This window comes from Juglans regia, chromosome 3 (genome assembly GCF_001411555.2).
Source record: "Juglans regia cultivar Chandler chromosome 3, Walnut 2.0, whole genome shotgun sequence".
NCBI classification, from domain to species: domain Eukaryota; kingdom Viridiplantae; phylum Streptophyta; class Magnoliopsida; order Fagales; family Juglandaceae; genus Juglans; species Juglans regia.
Window position 1 is genome coordinate 10004444 of NC_049903.1, and position 18496 is coordinate 10022939.

Genomic DNA, 18496 nt, shown 5'->3' on the forward strand with positions numbered 1-18496 from the left:
ATGAGATTTAATCTAGTTATTAAGTTTAATTAAAATTGCTAATCAACCTCAATAATTTATCGCTAGTGGACTTATTCAATATGACCCATTAAATATAATTTAAATCCAATAAAAATTATGAATATCTCGATCTTAGAATTATTGGGCCAAGTCGTTACAAACTCCCCTCCTTACAAAAATTCCGTCCTCGGAATTTGCTATACCTCCAACAACCTCCAACAACCTACATTCTTTCTATTTCTCTTTTACTCCTCAATAGTTTAGTCGAACTTAATATTCCAACAATTATAATTGTCCCCTATTTTGGTCTGATGCTTTACTAAATCTTTAAGCATACACATTGGCATGTTGTGTGTCAATCATCATATACTCCAAATTCAACTCAAAGCTAAACAAGCATCTGCCTTAACAATGTGATCGATTAAAAGTCTAATAATAAATTCACCCAACAATTATCTTAACTCCACATATAATAGTAACTAACGATATGCACATAAATAAAACTCTCCACGTGAAATAATAATAAATTAAATTCTCCACCTAAAATAATAGTCTCAATAGATCATAAACTAAAACTCTCCGAAGTTTGGATCCTAAGGGTGTGTTTGGATGTTGAAGTGAGTTGAGTTGTGATGATAAAATATTGTTAGAATATTATTTTTTAATATTATTATTATTTTAAAATTTGAAAAAATTGAATTGTTTATTATATTTTGTGTTGGAATTTAAAAAAATTGTAATGATGAGTTGAAATGAATTGAGGTGAGTTTGGTAACCAAACGCACCCTAAATCTTACACCTCGTTCTTGGAGATAGAATCATGTTACCTATACATAAGATATTTTTCACCAGTCATCATGAAATACCATACACCATACATAGATCTATATTATAACTCTAAAATTCACTAAATTCATTCATAATTTCCTCGGATTAAACTCCACAAAATATAAGACTATTTTCTCATGAACAAGATGCTTCATTAATTTTAAAACCAAAGGTTTCTAACCTCATATTTAGAAACTTCCCCACCTTATGCGAAGAACTATTTTCACGTAGTAGGTGCACTTTGACATGCATGTATCCAAAAAAAATTCATTCACAATTTTCATTAAAACAATAAAATAGTAAAACTTAAAAATACTTACTACAGAACAGGATATGCCTTGAGGAGACTTTAGCCTATATTTTTTTTCACTTTCAACTTTCAAAATTTCTTTATCCTTGTAAAAAGTTTTTTTGAGTCTACAAAATCTTCAACCTAGGCTTTGATACCAACTGTAACACTACGCTGCCCAAGGTTAAAAATAAACTCACTTTTAAAAATTCTCGAGAGTTGGAGTGCTACTACTAAACTTTGACCTAAAAATATTTTCTTTTATTCTAAAGGAAATGCCAAGTAAAAATATTCTTTATAATTAAATAAAGTCGTTTTATATTAAAATATTAAAATTATAAATGAGAGTGCACATAAACATTTATTAAAAGTTCTCAAAGACCGTGCTATAAAAAATCATAACTTAAAATCTCTGTACATGATCGAGGCTATTGTCACGCCTTCTTGGACTAACTCTCGTCTTGCAGTTCTATCGTCATAATTATCCTAATCTGGGGTGGTTTAAAAACATAAAAACAAATTGAAATGAGTCGATGACTTTGTAAGAAACTCATCATAACGTAAACATACTTAACATAAGATTTTTCATAAAATAATTCATACTGAGAACTTAAAATCATGACTAATCATACTGATGTTTATGTTATGCATGACTGATTGATCTGAATTAACTAACTGATATGATTTAGATGACTTATCCGGTTGGCCAATACACTTAACTATGTGTGTAAAGTTGTGCACTAACTTTCCCTGTTGTAGCAAAGAAAGCCGACTGTGTAGTACTCTGGTGTACTATAGTGGACCACACTTGAGTCCATGACTTGCACGCACACCCTGAAATTGCATTGATACCATGCATCTGAATGACCATTTGATTAACTGATCTGATCTTATCTTGCACTTGAACTTAAGATAGTTTATGTGTCTTATGCAACTTGAAATGCATGCTTGCATGTTAATTAAAATATGCGGAGTGAAAAATGATGAAAGACATGCTTGCAAATATCATGAAATGCGTGGTACGTAAATATTGGCTTTGGAAGAATTAGCTTTAATAATAATAATAATAATAATAATAATATATAACTAGTTAACGTATGTTAATCATAATTCATAATCAAGCTACATATCTTATAGTGTTGCTTCCTAAAATCTTCGACAAAAAATCGATCACGATGTTGGACTGGGAGATTTATGATTTTTTTTTTCAAATAACATGCGGAATTGAGATATTTATAGAGAAAATTTGGGAGAGGGTGACGACCAGTTTGAGTTGGACTCAGTTAAAGAGTTTTAACGTGAAGATGACTTATAGAGTTGTATTCTTGTTGGAATAGGATGCTGACAAGTTAAATTTCGAGTTGGATCTGGTCATGATTATTCAAGAAGAGAGTTTGAATTTAAAATCATGATGTAGTAGTTCATTTAATACAAAATTGGCAGTGACTAAGATTGCATAGGAAATTTCAATCAATGATGATTTTAAGTTAAAATAAATTTATAATGACCGATCTTTGAATTCTAAAAAGAGTCCAACGCATTCAATAAATAATAAATGAGATTTAACCTAGTTATTGAGTCTAATTAAAACTCCTAATCAATCTTAATAATTTATCGCTAGTTAATTGACCTCAAAAATTTATTGCTAGTAGACTTATCTAATATGACCCATTAAATATAATTTAGACCCAATAAAAATTATTAATATCTCGACCTTAAAATTATTAGACCAGATCGTTACGAATATATAGTTATATAGTTTCAACATCAAATTTTGAACCATCCATATCTAACCAAACAGAGTCTCGATCGCGATATTCACAACTTATACATTTCTTACCGACTCTCATCTCAAACATTAAAATAACGGCCTTCCCCCAACTCCAAAATAATCCAATTCTCATTGTCAAGAGTCTAAGCGTGCGTTTGGATGTTGAACTGAGTTGAGTTGAGATAATAAAATATTATTAGAATATTATTTTTAAATATTATTATTATTTTAGGATTTGAAAAAGTTGAATTGTTTATTATATTTTGTATTAGAATTTGAAAAAGTTATAATGATGAGTTGAGTTTGGTTTAGTTTAGTTTCCAAACGTACCCTAAAACTCAATCCAGGTAGAAACAATGAAAATCTTAGAACTTTACCTTAATTTTCTGGTTGTTTGAGAGCCAGATATATTAGCATTCGATGTGGTAGCTGCCTCAGTAGCAGGCAAACCAATCCTTTATATAGGGTTAAAATGGAAATTATATAGCAACTTCATAAACCGCCTATCCATCTGCTCCATATGTGCTTGCCATTTTGTTTTTTTGATTATAAACACAATGGCAAGCACATATTTTGTTTTTTTGATTATAAACACAATGGCAAGCACATATGGAGCAGTGAAAATTTGGATGAATGACCATGTTCAAAGAGCTTGCGCAAATAGCTGTGCTGATTTTGTATACGGCTTTCTTGAGGTGTCACTCTATTATGACTACTACTACCACCATATGAATTAAGGGTATAATTATCTTTACAAAATAAAAGATATACTTTCGAACCTCAATACTGCAGAAGTTGTTTTCATTTAATTTTGTTATTATAGTTGTCATGAAATTGTTACAGGCTTCTTCAAAGAAAAGAAAGTGAGTATTAGCTTATATGGCGATTTGAAGGGAAAGCCACACTTTCAAATTTGATGCAAAGTAAAGACTAGATTCATTTGTTTTCGCAGATGAGATGAGATAAGTTGAGATTAAAGTTAAAAAGTTGAATAAAGTATTGTTAAAATATATTTTTTAATATTAATTTTCTTTTAAGATTTGAAAAAATTGAATTGTTTATTTTATTTTGTATTGGAAGTTGAAAAAGTTGTAATGATTAGATGAGATGAAATGATATTAGATATTTTCTGAAAACTAACGAGGCGTAAGAGTTCCCCTATAATGTTGGTACTTTCTCTCATCAGCCATTTCACATAGTATATGATGCCTCTATATTACACCCACTGTGCTAAGTTCGAGAATTTACTTTCTCATCAGACAAACCCAAATGTTGAGATATTTATCAAATTCTGTCACCTGTAAACCCTTAAATCTTCAATAGACTCGAACTCACAAGGAAAATTCTATTGATGAGGCTTTAGTGAATTCCATTTTGCACGTGGAAGACCAATATAAACGCTCTGCAAAACTTAATTTTCAAAATAAAAATAAAAATATTCCTAATTAGACCCTAACTTATATGGTTTGAAGATTCCTAAAAGGTTGTGGACCTGTCAGCCCAATCATATCTGTAAGCTGCAAAAGTAAAAGTCTCTATATGGGCTCAAACAGGCCTCCCTAGCCTTGTACACTGTACTGAGTGGTCACCTGCTATAATTGGGCTTTCCATCGGTCCAAATCCGATGGTTCCTTATTCATCTACAATCAGATATTGTGGCTTATTCAACTAGGAAAGCCTAAAAACAATGAAAGAAGTAATGTATAAAATATAAAAATCTGTAACTTTATATATAAATATCATAACATAATAAAAGATTAGAACTAACTGTTCCTCGTCAGGAATATACCAGAACAATTTAAGTTTGATCATTTTCTTATTGATTCTGAATTAACAGGTAGCAATTCTGCGTCCCATACATAGAAAGTTTACAATATGATGAACACATAATCATTTATGAATAATTATACTTAGGATCCCACATACCCGGGTTTTTTAAAAACAAACCACCCGTATCAAAACGACGCCGTTTTGATTACAAAAACGGCGCCGTTTTGATTACAAAAACGGCGCCGTTTTTGTACTCTTCTTACGATCCCTCTCAGATTGATCTCTCCCTCTAGGCTCGCTGTCTCTCTCTCTCTCTCTCTCACGCCGAAACCCCAGCCTCCTCTGCCGATCGAAGTTCCGCTCCGTCGCGCCGTCGTCTTCATCACGCTCCGTCGTCTTCATCCTCGTGCGCTAATCGAAGTTAGTTTTTCTCCGTCTCTCTCTCTGTGTTGACACTGTTGAGCTTTTATAACTCATGGAGATGTTGAGCTTTTACCATGTATCGTTTGATTCCTTTTATGGGTCTTTATGGTTTAGTTTATTCACCTCATCATGATCTGAGCCTGCCTATTATTTTGACATTTTTGCATTGAGTGAATGTCACAAATGATTCCCAAATTTCAGATGGATTTCTATGATTAATCTTTATTATTATTGCTGCTGGTTTATATGGGAGTTAGTGTTAATTAAGTGTAGTTTGATTGCTATCTGCCATATGTTCATCTTGTGGTTTGTGTAGTTTGTGATCTAAAGCAGCTTCTGGGTTGTTTAATAGACAAAGTGTTACTGCTACAGTGACTCGATGGATTGAGTCTTGTTGTTGATTATATCCTCTGCTTAGTTGGATTGAGTCTTGGATGGCTGGTATTTCATGGTATTGCTTGTTGTGTATGCAATTACCTGGATCTGTTTGCTGTAAGTTTTCTTGGAGCTTTTGATGTGTTAATTTCATCTGCCTCAATTACATTTTACATTTCGTATGAAAAGATAACCGTGCAAAAATCAAGAATTAATTTTGCATTTTTCCTTTACAAAAATACCCTATTTTTTGCATCAAAATTGACACTCCATTTTCAAGAGAAATTTCAAGTTGATATTTAGTGGTTGAAGTTGAAGGGTTTGTTATGCCGTAGTGGGGTGGCTTGATTGAGTCAACCCTCTATGTGGTCCGAAAACTCTTGTAGCATATAAGCTTCTCCTTTCTCAATAGAACCATATTAATTTGATAAAAAAAAAAAAACTTTTATCTTTTCAGTTTTTATCATTTGCAGAGTTCTTACAATTATGGGCATGAGAGTGAGACATAAAAGAGGAAACACTTTGTTAATAAAAATTTTTCATCAGAATAATGAAACACTTCTCATCTTGATCAGACGTTCAGGGGATTTTACGTATTTTATCATAAGAACCAATTGAGATTGATCTATATCCCTATGAAGAACCAATTTCCTCCATGAGAAAAGAAAAGTAATCCTCAGACCGGCTGTGGGAATAATTCCCTATGAAGAATCCATTTCCTTTCCCAATAATTTATATATTATGAAAAGAGACATGAAGCATGAATCACATACATCTGTGGAAAGAGGATTATTATGATTAGGATAGAAGTGCAGTAATTTCTATATAGACAAGGAAGCCGCTTACCTTCCGGTTTAATGCTGAGCAGCAGCCTGAGCAAAATTTAAAGTAAGGAGCAAAAAGCTTTCTACTTGTGCTCAGTCATGACTCATACCCACCATTTGACTCTTCTTCAATGGAAGCGACTGATGTAGACTTCACTTTTGCCGGGTTTAGTTGGTTTGTTGTTCAAAGAAGAGGGGCAAACAGAAGCCCCTAAACCCTAGATTCTAACATCGCATTGCTCGACTTGTTCTAAAAAATGGCAATTTTCTAAGCTGATTTTTGAATCCTCTTCCTAGTTGGTTGAAATTATGTTGATCGAGTTCTAGGCTCCATCAACTCTCGATAACGTGCATGTGCCTAGAGTTAGGGCTTAAGGTGCTATGATCCTTTTAATTTCTTCAAAGCCTGGATGCCCAAGGTTTTATCATCCTGACGATTAGGGACAAATAGGTAATTATTAGATACAGTATATTTTTAGGCCTGATTAGGTTTTACAAACTTTTTAAACCATTTCATCGTATCCCATCTCATCTCAACATCTAAATATAATTTAAATAGAAATATTTTTTAATTTCAAATTGTCAACTTTTCAACTTTTTTATCTAATCATTATCTAATTATTACAACTTTCCCAAACTGGGGCCTCCTGCAACTTGGTGCATGCTGATCTTGAGTGCTGAGACAGGGTTGTCCAACCCCGACAAACCCATCCAACCATCCAACATAAATGCAACTAATTTGTAAATGCAGTACTGGATGAATCTTCAATGTCTTGCCTGATCATTTCCTAGCTACTCATGCATACTTAATTACTGTCTTTTCCTCCTTTCTAATTTTCTTACCTTTTCATGTTCATAATCCTTGGAAAGCTGATAACCATAGCACGCATAACAATCTAAGAAAAAGTGCATGCATGGACTTATTCTTAAAAAATATAAAAAAAAATAGTCATTATGGAAAACAATATTATTTTTCATTTTGTTATCTGATGATCTTTTTCAGTGTATCATACTAGCTTACCATCTTTTCCTGGGCTGGGCTGAGCTGGGCTATAAAAGTCGGTACCAAGCTGCAGGCCCTGCCTTTAGGTGCTGAGAGATGGTTTCGGCCATGCACAACCCCAACCAGCCCTTCCAATTGTCCACCATCAAATGCAACAAAATCTTCATGAATCAGTTCATTTTTGGCCCCATATAAAGCAAATTATGGACAACCATTTACGAAGTTGTTTCTCAAAATGTATGGAATGGGATCTATAATGTCATATCTTGCTAGGTAATTTAACTCTTTTTTTCCCCTTTAATTTGTTTTCTATTTGATTTCTTAGGCTTATCAACTTTGGGAATTGATCGTGAGGTGTAAGAATTAAAAGAAATAATATTATTCATTTCAGATTTTATTATTCTAGCCATTGTGGTACATTATAAACAGTTGACATGTAAAATTACTGCAAATTTATTAATTGTGTTAGCAAGTGTGATTGAGAATAATGAGATTTATAACATTCTTGTGTAAACACTATACAATATGTGCATGGATATAATAGATAAGTCATTCGGAGAAAAAATCACCATACCTCATTACAAGCTTAACTATTAATCCAAAAGCTTGAAAGCTATTAAATTTGATTAAATCCTTAGTCTTTATTATCATAAAATCTTGCATGCTTCTCTCTTTGGTAGCCACACTCTTCTGTCACCGTTCAATAACTTAGCAACATGCATCAAGACATGTTAATTCAACCTATAACCCATGACAAATTCTCGTATCTAAAACTAATTACTACTAATCTAATATTTAATAAAAAAATTATTATGCAGTTTCGAAATACAATTTATATGATAGTTAAATCAATCACGATATATAATAATATTATATGAAATGAGATGAGATGATATGAGAAATCAGTAAATAGTAGTGAGATAATTTGTGAATAATAATGAAATTGTTTGAGTTAAGATGTTTCATCAGTTTTGGGAAGGAGAGAAAAAAAAATTAAATAAAAAAAATTATAAAGTTAAAAGAGAGTTAGAATATAATTTTTAATATTATTTTTGTTTTGGGATTTAAAAAAGTCGAATTAATTTTTATGTTTTGTTTGGAAGTTTGAGAAAGTCGTAATAATTAGATAATGATTAGATAAAAAAGTTGAAAAGTTGACAATTTGAAATTAAAAAATATTTGTATTTAAATGATATTTAGATATTGAGATGAGATGAGATGCGATAAAATAGTTTAACGAGTTTGTAAAACCTAGTCATGCCTAAAAATATACCGTATCTAATAATTACTTATTTGTCCCTAATCGTTGGGATGATAAAACCTTGGGCCTGCAGGCTTTGAAGAAATTAAAAGGATCATAGCACCTTAAGCCCTAACTCCAGCCACATGCACATCATCGAGATTCGATGGAGCCTAGAACTCGATCAGTGTAATTTCAACCAACAGGGAAGGGATTCGAAAATCAGCTTAGGAAATTGCCATTTTTTAGAACGAATCGAGCAATGCGATGGAAGAATCTAGGGCTTAGGAGCTTCTGTTTGTCCCTCTTCTTTGAACAACAAACCAACTAAACCCAGCAAAAGTGAAGTATGCATCAATCGCTTCCATTGATGAAGAGCCAGATGGTGCATATGAGTCATGATTGAGCACAAGTAGAAAGCTTTTTACTCTCTGCCTCAAATTTTGCTCAGGTTGTCGCTCAACGTTAAACCGAAAGGTAAGCGGCTTCCTTGTCTATATAGAAATTGCCGCACTTCTATCCTAGTCATAATAATAGTCTTCCACAGATGTATGTGATTCATGCTTCGGGTCTCTTTTCATAATATAGAAATTATTGGGAAAGGAAATGGATTCTTCATTGGGAATTTTGCCCCCCGCCGGTCTGAGGATTACTTCTCTTTTCTTTTCGTGGAGGAAATTGGTTCTTCATAGGGATATAGATCAATCTTAATTGGTTCTTATAATAAAATACGTAAAATCCCCAATCGTCTGATCAAGATGAGAAGCGTTTCATTGTTATGATGAAAAAGTTTTATTAACAAAGTGTTTCCTCTTTTATGTCTCACTCTCATGCCCATACTCGTAAGAACTCTGCAAATGATAAAAACTGAGAAGATAAAGATTTTTTTTTTTATCAAATTAATATGGTTCTATTGAGAATGGAGAAGCTTATATCCTACAAGAGTTTTCGGACCGCATAGGGGGTTGACTCAATCAAGCCACCCCACTACATCATAACAAACCCTTCAACTTCAACCACTAAATATCAATGTAAAGTTTTCAAGGACAGTAGAGAAAGCCTAATGGACTATCGGAATTCTTCCAACTTGATATTGCACCAGATTTGTTCTCACATTTGATTCCTAAAATGTTTGTTGGATAGAAATAGGCGATAGTATATTAAATTGCCATAACTAGAATGATGGGTGAAGTTGTGCTGCATATTTTTTATATAATCGATGTTATGTTTCACAGCATGCATACGAGGCCACTTCTTGCTCACTAGCATTAGGCAGTGAAATTTTGAAAGCAGGTTGTTGCATCTTGCCCTTCATGCAGTTTGTTGTTTTATGGTGACTTTAATGAACCAAATTAGCTTGCAATAGGAATTGGCTCACTTGACCCAAAATCATGATTCATGGCATGTGCCTCTCAATAAAGTGCATTGCTTATCACAATGTAGGAATGCTTCACCCCTAGCTGAGCTTGAATCCATGCAACGTTTTCTTTTTTTTTTTTTAATTGTATTGTTAATATGCATATCTCCCTTTTCACTCATTTTCTCTAAACTCTCTCTTTTTTTTGTTTTTTTAATTCATTCAACTGTTGATATCTCAAGCCATGAGCGGCGGCAGACAAAGGACCCTTGGGGGTGGGGGTCAACATTTATTGGACCACCTGAAGCGGATGAATGCAGAGAATCCAGCTTTCTTCTATGCAATTCAGGGTGATAATGATCACACTGGTGGAAATATATTCTGGGCAGATGCAACGTCCAGAATGAACTATTCGTACTTTGGGGATGCCGTCATATTTGACACAACGTACAAGATGAATGGGTATAGGGTGCCATTTTCCTCGTTCACAGGGTATAATCATCATGGGCAGCCAGTGTTGTTTGGTTGCGCGTTAATTCTCGATGAGTCTGAGTCCTCCTACATTTGGCTATTTCAAACTTGGCTTCATGCAATGTCTGGACGCTGCCCTGTTTCTATAACAAGCGACCCAAACCCACTCTTACAAGTTGCTGTTACACAAGTTCTTCCTGAAACCCGCCACCGTTTATGTTTGTCTGCCATGTTCAGAGAAACACGGGAGAAACTGGCTCATCTATATCAGTCACATCCTACTTTTGAAACAGAATTTAAGAAGTGCATTACTGAGACAGAGACAATTGATGAGTTTGATTCATGCTGGCAATCACTGCTGGAGAGATACTATATTATGGATAGTGAATGGCTTCAATCAATGTACAATGCAAGACAACAGTGGCTACCAGTTTGCATGCGAGACACTTTCTTTGGAGAGATATCTAGAGGTGATGGAAGTGAACCTATAAATTTGTTCTTTGATGGTTATGTGAATGTATCCACCACCATACAAATGTTGATGAAGCAATACGAGAAAGCTATAGCAAGTTGGCATGACATGGAATTGAAGGCAGATTATGAAACTACTAACACCAGCCCAATTTTGAAGACACCTTCTCCTATGGAAAAACAAGCTGCAAATCTTTATACAAGGAGAATATTCATGAAATTTCAAGAGGAACTGGTTGAGACCCTTGCTAATCCTGCAACCAAAATTGATGAATCAGGAACTGTCGCCACATACCGGGTGGCCAAATTTGGGGAAGACCACAAAGCACATGCTGTGACTTTCAATTCTTTTGAGATGAAAGCTAATTGCAGCTGCCAAACGTTTGAGTATTCAGGAATTATTTGTAGGCATATATTAGCAGTTTTTAGAGCAAAAAATGTTCTTACTCTTCCATCTCAGTATATATTGAAACGATGGACAAGGAATGCCAAGAGTGGAGCTGTGTCGGATGAACATGCTTCAGAGTTGCCAAACAGTTCTCAAGAATCTTTAACAGTGCGGTATAACAATCTACGTCTAGACGCAATCAAATATGTGGAAGAAGGGGCAAAATCTATTCACATTTATAACGTGGCATTGGATGCTTTGAAAGAGGCAGCTAAGAAGGTTGCTGCTGTGAAGAATCAAGGTCCAACACCTACCCAGGTTGGTACTCTGGTAAACGGTGTTGGGCATGAGTTACAGGCAAATCAAGGAAGTCAAATGGCAACACATCAATCTGCGGTTAGTTTCTCCCACTTAACAAGCTTATCTCTATAAAGGACCTTCATTTTTATGTTTTCTTTTTTCTTTCATAATTTATATTGCCGAATAGTTTCTTCCTTTGAAGACATCCCCCCCCCTCTCCTCCCACCTTCTCTCTCTCTCTCTCTCTCTCTCTCTCTCTCTCACACACACACACACACACACACACACACACACACACACGTGCATAGGCATGCACAAAATTGTCCTAAATAAGGATTTTGTATCTGTTTAGATTGAGTGGCTAAATTGACACAACCCACAAACAACGATAGCGAGAAGACAATGAAAATATAAATGCGGAAACACAGGAATCAATCACTCGACACAAGATTTACATGGTTCGGCAACGTGTCTACATTCACGGAGCTACAGGGAATTTTATTCAGAGGAGGTTTACAATACACAACGAGTTGCCAGAGCTCCCCTTGACTCATTCTCAACTCTCTCTCTAGGGCCTCTCTCTCTCTACTCATAGACGTACTTTCTATCATTCTCAGACTGAATAGTTTCTTCCTTAGGTGCATCTTGTTACTCGCCGAAGACTTTTTATACATACCAGAAAAAGCCGCATTGAAATCCGCTGTGGTTCTCCTTTTAATAACATTATGCGCCACTGATCTCGATAGGGTGAGTAGTATAACCCCTAGAACTTGTCGATCTAACATGTTTCAATCAGCATCAACCATACTATCCAGCTTCTTTCCTAATAGAGGAAGATGGAGCTTCTTCCTGTAAAGATAATCCACGAACTATATCCTCTAGTATCCAAAACCTGTGCCATCGAACTTCTTGATTCCAACCTTCACTTCTTTTCCAGGCATCGTTCTCTTTCAGCGCCGAATCCCAAACCTTGGAGCTCTGATACCAGTTGTTGGGAAAATAACACAACCACAAACAACGATAGTGAGAAGACAATGAAAATATAAATGCAGAAATATAGGAATAAATCACACGACACAAGATTTACGTGGTTCGGCAACGTGTTTACATCCACAGAGTTGCAAGGAATTTTATTCAAAGGAGATTTCCACTAGACAATGAGTTACAGGAGCTCCCCTCTACTCACAATCTCAACTCTCTCTCTCTAGAGCTCCAAAATCATTGTGAAAATATAAATGCCACACGACACAAGATTTACGTGGTTCGGCAACGTGTTTACATCCACAGAGTTGCAAGGAATTTTATTCAAAGGAGATTTCCACTAGACAATGAGTTACAGGAGCTCCCCTCTACTCACAATCTCAACTCTCTCTCTCTAGAGCTCCAAAATCATTGTTCCTCACTCTCTCTTGTTCATCTCATCTTTTCAAACAAAATAACATACATATATATAGTAAACAGTGGAAAAACCCTAAGGCGGCAACTTTATGGGTTATTCGCTCGAGTAGAGTGTTGAGTGCACCTCAAGCAAACTCTCAGATTGAGCTTCACTCGAGTCTAATGTCGAGTGCTACTCGAGTGAACTCTTTAACCGAGCTTCGCTCGAACGCCTTGTCTAGCAAACTCTCGGCTTGACGTATTGTCGGCTCACAACCAGGCTCACATAACTCAACATGAATGTGGTTCAAGTTTTCAAGAAATGAAACACGATTGTTTTATGTATTGAGAATCTTGAAACTTTGGATATTGAATCTTGAATCTTGAAACCTCTAGCCTTTGAGGTCTAGCTCCAATGGAATTTTCCCTTACAATAATGTGTTGGATGGTAAGATTGTGAATTCAATAGGCAATTGGTGCGTTTGCCGTGTGGTTTACCAGCAAGAAAGGAGGAAAGAAAAAGTTGTTTGGTGTCACACGTTATTGCTTCAAATAAATATGAATACGTTGTAATGCAATTAAAAAGAAATGCAAACAGCGTTACAGATTCTCTGTAATGCATATCAGAAACTCAAAACATATCCTTGTGATGTTGATTGCATTTTCAATTACGATATAATTCATTAATTTGTTGCTCAGGACGAGAAGGAAAAGAAAGTTCGCGAATTGACTGCAGATTTGGAGAACATTAATCGACGATGTGAAGTGTATCGAGCAAACCTGTTAGCTGTCCTGAGAGATATGGAAGAACAGAAGTTAAAGCTATCAGTGAAGGTTCAAAATGCGAGGCTTAGTTTGAAAGAGTGAAGGCTACATGAAGGAAATAATCGCGTGTAAGTGTATATTTTCATTTACTAGTAGTTTTTTTTTTTTTTTTCTTTTTTTTAATTGAGCTTGGAAAGGGCATGGCGTCTGGTGGGTGAGGGGGGATGTGACGGATTGTAACTTATATTTTCACCGTTCAGTTTAAGTACTGACATGACATGTACTGTTGGTTTAGAAAGCTGTTACTTAAATTCCTATAATTTGCTTATCCACTAAACTTGTATAGTTGTATGACTTGTCTTAAGTTTGTATTAGGTTTAATTTAACTTGTATAAATCTTTAACTTGTTTCAAATTTGTATGGATTTAAATTCTCATTTTCTTGTTCATTGTGGAGTGACAGGTAGCCAAGTAAGATCTAATTTACGATCATATCTGTAAATTTGTCCGATACTAGCTCCGATTACATATCATAATTATATTTATTAATCTGTTTTTTCTTATTATTTGTTTTTACAAGAAGATTTGATTTTTGATAATATTTATCATATTTTTGTAACTGGGCACGCTTGAATCGCACGTTGTGCCATTACTAGTATATATATACAAAGATATACTGATATATACATTTTATTATAACCATGATAAATATATCGGTAATATTATTTGTGTTGATGCCATTTTTTAATGTGGTGGCCAATAGTTAATCAAAGGAGTCATAGATGATGCTGACACTAGATATGTACATCTGTCATCTGATAAAATTAAAATATTAAAATGAAAGAGAAAAAGTTAAGGTAATATGATATGTAAAGGCTCTCAACTCGTCTCTTGCTCTCCATAACAAGAGAAAGAAGGAATAGAAGAGAAAGATGAAATTTGAGAGGAAGAAGTAGGAGGGGGCAGTCCCACACTTGGAGTAGCATGTGAGACACCATTTTGGAGACATATATATATATATAGCACTATTTTCATGCTTTTGGAGGACCACATTTACCGATGAGGATGAAAGTAGATGATGGGTACTTATTTCTTTTGACAACAGAAGCTTCGCACTTTGGATACGTATATAATAACTTATACTCGTTGCTGTCAATACTGTTACTGTATTCCTTTTGTTTTCTTTTCATTTTTTAAAATGAGAAGTGCTAGAATTATAAAGATATTTCATATAAATATATTCATAAATTTATATGGTTTCATGTGATACGTTATAACTACTTTATAATAAATATAATTTATATAATTTGATGTGCCATAATATATGAAGTCTCGTCGATATGTGAGTTTATTTTTATGAAATTGGTTAAAGCATTTCTTTTTGAAAATTATTTTGGTGTTTCATGCTTTTCTCTTACTTTTTTATGAGATTTTTATTTTTGTGATTACCTTTTTTTTCTTTTACGAAAGATTGTAAGAGGCAACATATTTTCCTTCTAACTCACTAGAAAGTGAAAGAACATAAGTCTCATGTGGACAACTATCTCAATACATCTCATCTTATCTCATTTTTTTTCAAACATCATTCAAATACAAACACTTTTTAATTTCAAATATTTAATTTTTTTATCTAATCATTACCTAACCATTATAATTTTTTTAAACTTTCGAACAAAACACAAAAATCAATTCAACATTTTCATATTCCAAAATAAATAAATAAAATTATATTCTAATAATATTCTGATTTTATAATATTTTTATTCAATTTTTTCTCTCCAATTTTTTAAAATTTAATAAAACATCTTAACTCAAATCATTTCACTATTATTTACAAACCATAACATTATTATTTATAGATTTTTTTATCTCATCTCATCTCATCTCAACATTCAAATAAGGCCTAAGTTACTATCTTGTTATTGTTGTGGAAGCATCTCTCTAAAAAAAATGATGATCAACTAGACCAGGATTAATGGGATATCAATTATGCGACACCAACAAGTTTTTTGTCCTTGAAAACAAACAAAAAAGATAAAGCAAAATTTGACACACAATAGGAAGGTTATAGTAGTACTACTACTGAAAGCAACTCTTGCTTTTAAGGGACATATAAAGATAACGATCGATCTGGATGCGTAGTGTCCAACCAGCTTAGCTAGCTAGCTCCAACGAATGGGCTCAAAGATCAATTACATGGAACATCGATCATCTCGATCAATATATCAACCATGCATCATCCATTCCTTTGAAATTTGCCGCATGATGGCCATGATCGACTATCTCGATCATTGACCCCAACCAGGAAAGAACGTACTGATCATGATATATGCGATCTTTATAAGGCCGAATCAAAAGCAAGTGCATTATCTATATGAAAAGAAATGATTGATTGAAAATATGTTTTAATCTTCTTTTGATCTTCACAATTATAATAAAGAAACAAAAAAGTAAGTATATAGCTCGTACGACAACTACCCGAAAGTAAAAATTTCATATATAGATAACCACTTTCATTTAAAAGTCGTTACATGAGCAGTACTACGAAAATCAAAAGCCAATTGTCAACCGACATAATTAAAATCATATCCCACAACCATTTTTTATTTTTATTTTTTATTTTTCTCAGCCATCCCACCATTGATTTTATTACGTACTCTTATCTTTTTTCTGTCCTTCTGAACAAGCAAAGAAAAACAAATGCGAGCAGCCGTGACGTGAGATGCAAAAAGAAGGCTAATTGATGATCTGATCACGACCATGTATGATGCATTCACTCCCATTTACATGATTGTGCATCCTGATGTGTTTTCTTCATTGAAATAGTCACAACGGCTCACGTAGCAGTCTGGCCTGTAATAACCTCCACCATAACTATCATACACTGGCCTTCCATAGCCCTCGTAACTTGGGGGTGGCCCGCCATGACCGTGAAAGCATGGCCCCCCGCCACGACCTTCATAACATGATGAACAACACGTCCCAATTGGATAACCGGGCGGTAGTACTGGATAACACGGCACGACGACGGGAGGCTTGGGTGCCGGTGCCGGTTCTTTAGGCTTTTCAGCTGGCTTGGGAGGATCCGCAGCTTTCTCCTTTGGCTTCTCAGGCTCTTTCGGCTTCTCGGCTGGCTTGGGAGGATTCGCAGGTTTTTCCTTAGGCTTCTCGGGTTCTTTCGGCTTCTCAGCTGGCTTGGGAGGATCCTTTGGTTTCTCCGGTTCTTTCGGCTTATCAGCTGGCTTGGGAGGATCCTTTGGTTTCTCCGCTTCTTTCGGCTTCTGAGCTGGCTTGGGAGGATCCTTCGGTTTCTCCGGTTCTTTCGGCTTCGGGGGCTGTTTGATCTCAATGCTCTTAAGGGAATCACCACACTTGCAGATAATCTTTTGCTTAATCTTTTCGGGAGAGCAACATACAACTTTGATCATCACCAAGTTTTTCTTCTCGTCATACACCTGGTCTTGTATTTCTGATCTTGTTCACAAAATTCAACACCACATATATAATAACTCAGTCTTTTTCTTTCTGGTTTTACTGCTCAATTAGGAACCACGCTAGATAACAACTTAAACTTAAGCACTCGCGCCGTACAATCATCCACATAATATAGTACTAGAGAAAGAGAGAGACTCACGAGGGATTTTGCATAGAACCTTCTTCACCTTCTTGTAGCAGCGATGGCACTGAAGGTCAACCTCGAGCACCATTATTGTAGTAGCCTGTAAGAGTATGCAAATTCTAACTTCGTACTCATGGCCAAGAAAACAAGAGAACAAAATCTCTGAAAAGCAAATAGCAATCTGTCGATCTGCCTACGACAGAATCAAAGCAGGTTCTGACACAAAAGATGGGCATGTGAAAATAACGAAGATCTATCTGGAAGCCAAAATCAAAGTAACATTTTAAAGGACAACCACAAAAAATTGAAGATTGGATCATAATATCAAATGGGTATTGAGAGGCAGAGAGTGGGAAGTTACAAAATTTACGAACCTTTTCCACCATGGCTGGCTGGCTGTCTGTCTGTTCAGATCTCAACCTCGGACAAACAGAAATACGAAGAAGACTCCTTTTTATCGAGCAACTAGAGTGGAAGTGTGGAACAGACTGACACAGAAGCGGCCACAGTGCGAGAGATCAAGACATCAGGAGTTATTAGCCCACAAGGCATCTTACGAAGCATCCTATATCGTACGTCCAGGAAAAAAAAATGTCTTATTTTCCACACTTAGAGCCAATGGGATGTAGACACGTAAAGTTCCCCATGTTGAATCTCATGGCATCACTACTACAAGATTGTCTCTATTATAAGGTGAGGGCTGGTGGTGGCTGGCTTTGATTTCTGACTCTCCAATCTCGCTCGCATTTGCGAGCATGTGGTGGTTTTGATTGACCCACCTTACCTTACCATCCATTATTTAATCAAACCAAAAACTATACGCTAAGGTACAAAGTTCGTTCAGATTCAATTATTGTGCATGCACCCCAGCATGGGAACCGTACACGTGTCCCTAGACCAAGTTTCAACCATCTTGGAGTGTGGCTTAAGTTTGGGTCGACTTTTCCGGCCGTTAAGTCCTTATGGCCACCAGTTTTTAATTAAAATATTTCAGGCTCTGATTACACCAATTACTACACCGACCGACTCAATTGGTACATGCCATCTTGCAATGCCATATGTTTGAACAGTAAGTTGAGAATTTTTTATTTTAGATAAAACTTTAAAATAATTTTTTTTTAATATTATTATTATTTTAATATTTAAAAAAATTAAATATTTAAAATTTAAAAAAATTATAATAAAATAAAAATTTTATATCTAATCCCACTTGCCAAACTAATCCG

General features: G+C 35.0%; 2 protein-coding genes across 9 annotated transcripts; one reads left to right on the forward strand and one right to left on the reverse strand.

Annotated features, from left to right (window-relative positions):
- Positions 1 to 4922: 4922 nt before the first annotated feature.
- LOC109020357 (protein FAR1-RELATED SEQUENCE 9-like) lies at positions 4923 to 14068 on the forward strand. 3 transcript variants are annotated; one of them, XM_019002803.2, is made up of 5 exons: positions 4931 to 5078; positions 7284 to 7556; positions 8618 to 9000; positions 10123 to 11606; positions 13587 to 14068. In XM_019002803.2, exons 4-5 carry the CDS (start codon positions 10125 to 10127, stop codon positions 13752 to 13754), a joined length of 1650 nt encoding a protein of 549 aa, XP_018858348.2. In that variant the 5' UTR covers positions 4931 to 5078; positions 7284 to 7556; positions 8618 to 9000; positions 10123 to 10124; the 3' UTR covers positions 13755 to 14068. The 3 variants fall into 3 exon arrangements, with proteins under 3 accessions (XP_018858347.2, XP_018858348.2, XP_018858349.2); XM_019002804.2 differs by lacking the exon at positions 8618 to 9000 and having other exon boundaries at positions 13587 to 13963; XM_019002802.2 differs by lacking the exons at positions 7284 to 7556; positions 8618 to 9000 and having other exon boundaries at positions 4923 to 5078; positions 13587 to 14066.
- A 2049-nt stretch (positions 14069 to 16117) lies between these two features.
- Positions 16118 to 18042, reverse strand: LOC108988292 (pollen-specific leucine-rich repeat extensin-like protein 2). 6 transcript variants are annotated; one of them, XM_018961519.2, is made up of 3 exons: positions 17645 to 18012; positions 17286 to 17370; positions 16118 to 17125 (listed from the first exon to the last, which is right to left on the reverse strand). In XM_018961519.2, exons 2-3 carry the CDS (start codon positions 17297 to 17299, stop codon positions 16435 to 16437), a joined length of 705 nt encoding a protein of 234 aa, XP_018817064.1. In that variant the 5' UTR covers positions 17300 to 17370; positions 17645 to 18012; the 3' UTR covers positions 16118 to 16434. The 6 variants fall into 6 exon arrangements, with proteins under 6 accessions (XP_018817064.1, XP_018817062.1, XP_035544766.1 ...); XM_018961517.2 differs by having other exon boundaries at positions 16127 to 17120; positions 17645 to 18042; XM_035688873.1 differs by having other exon boundaries at positions 16127 to 17125; positions 17286 to 17486; positions 17645 to 18042.
- Positions 18043 to 18496: the final 454 nt, after the last annotated feature.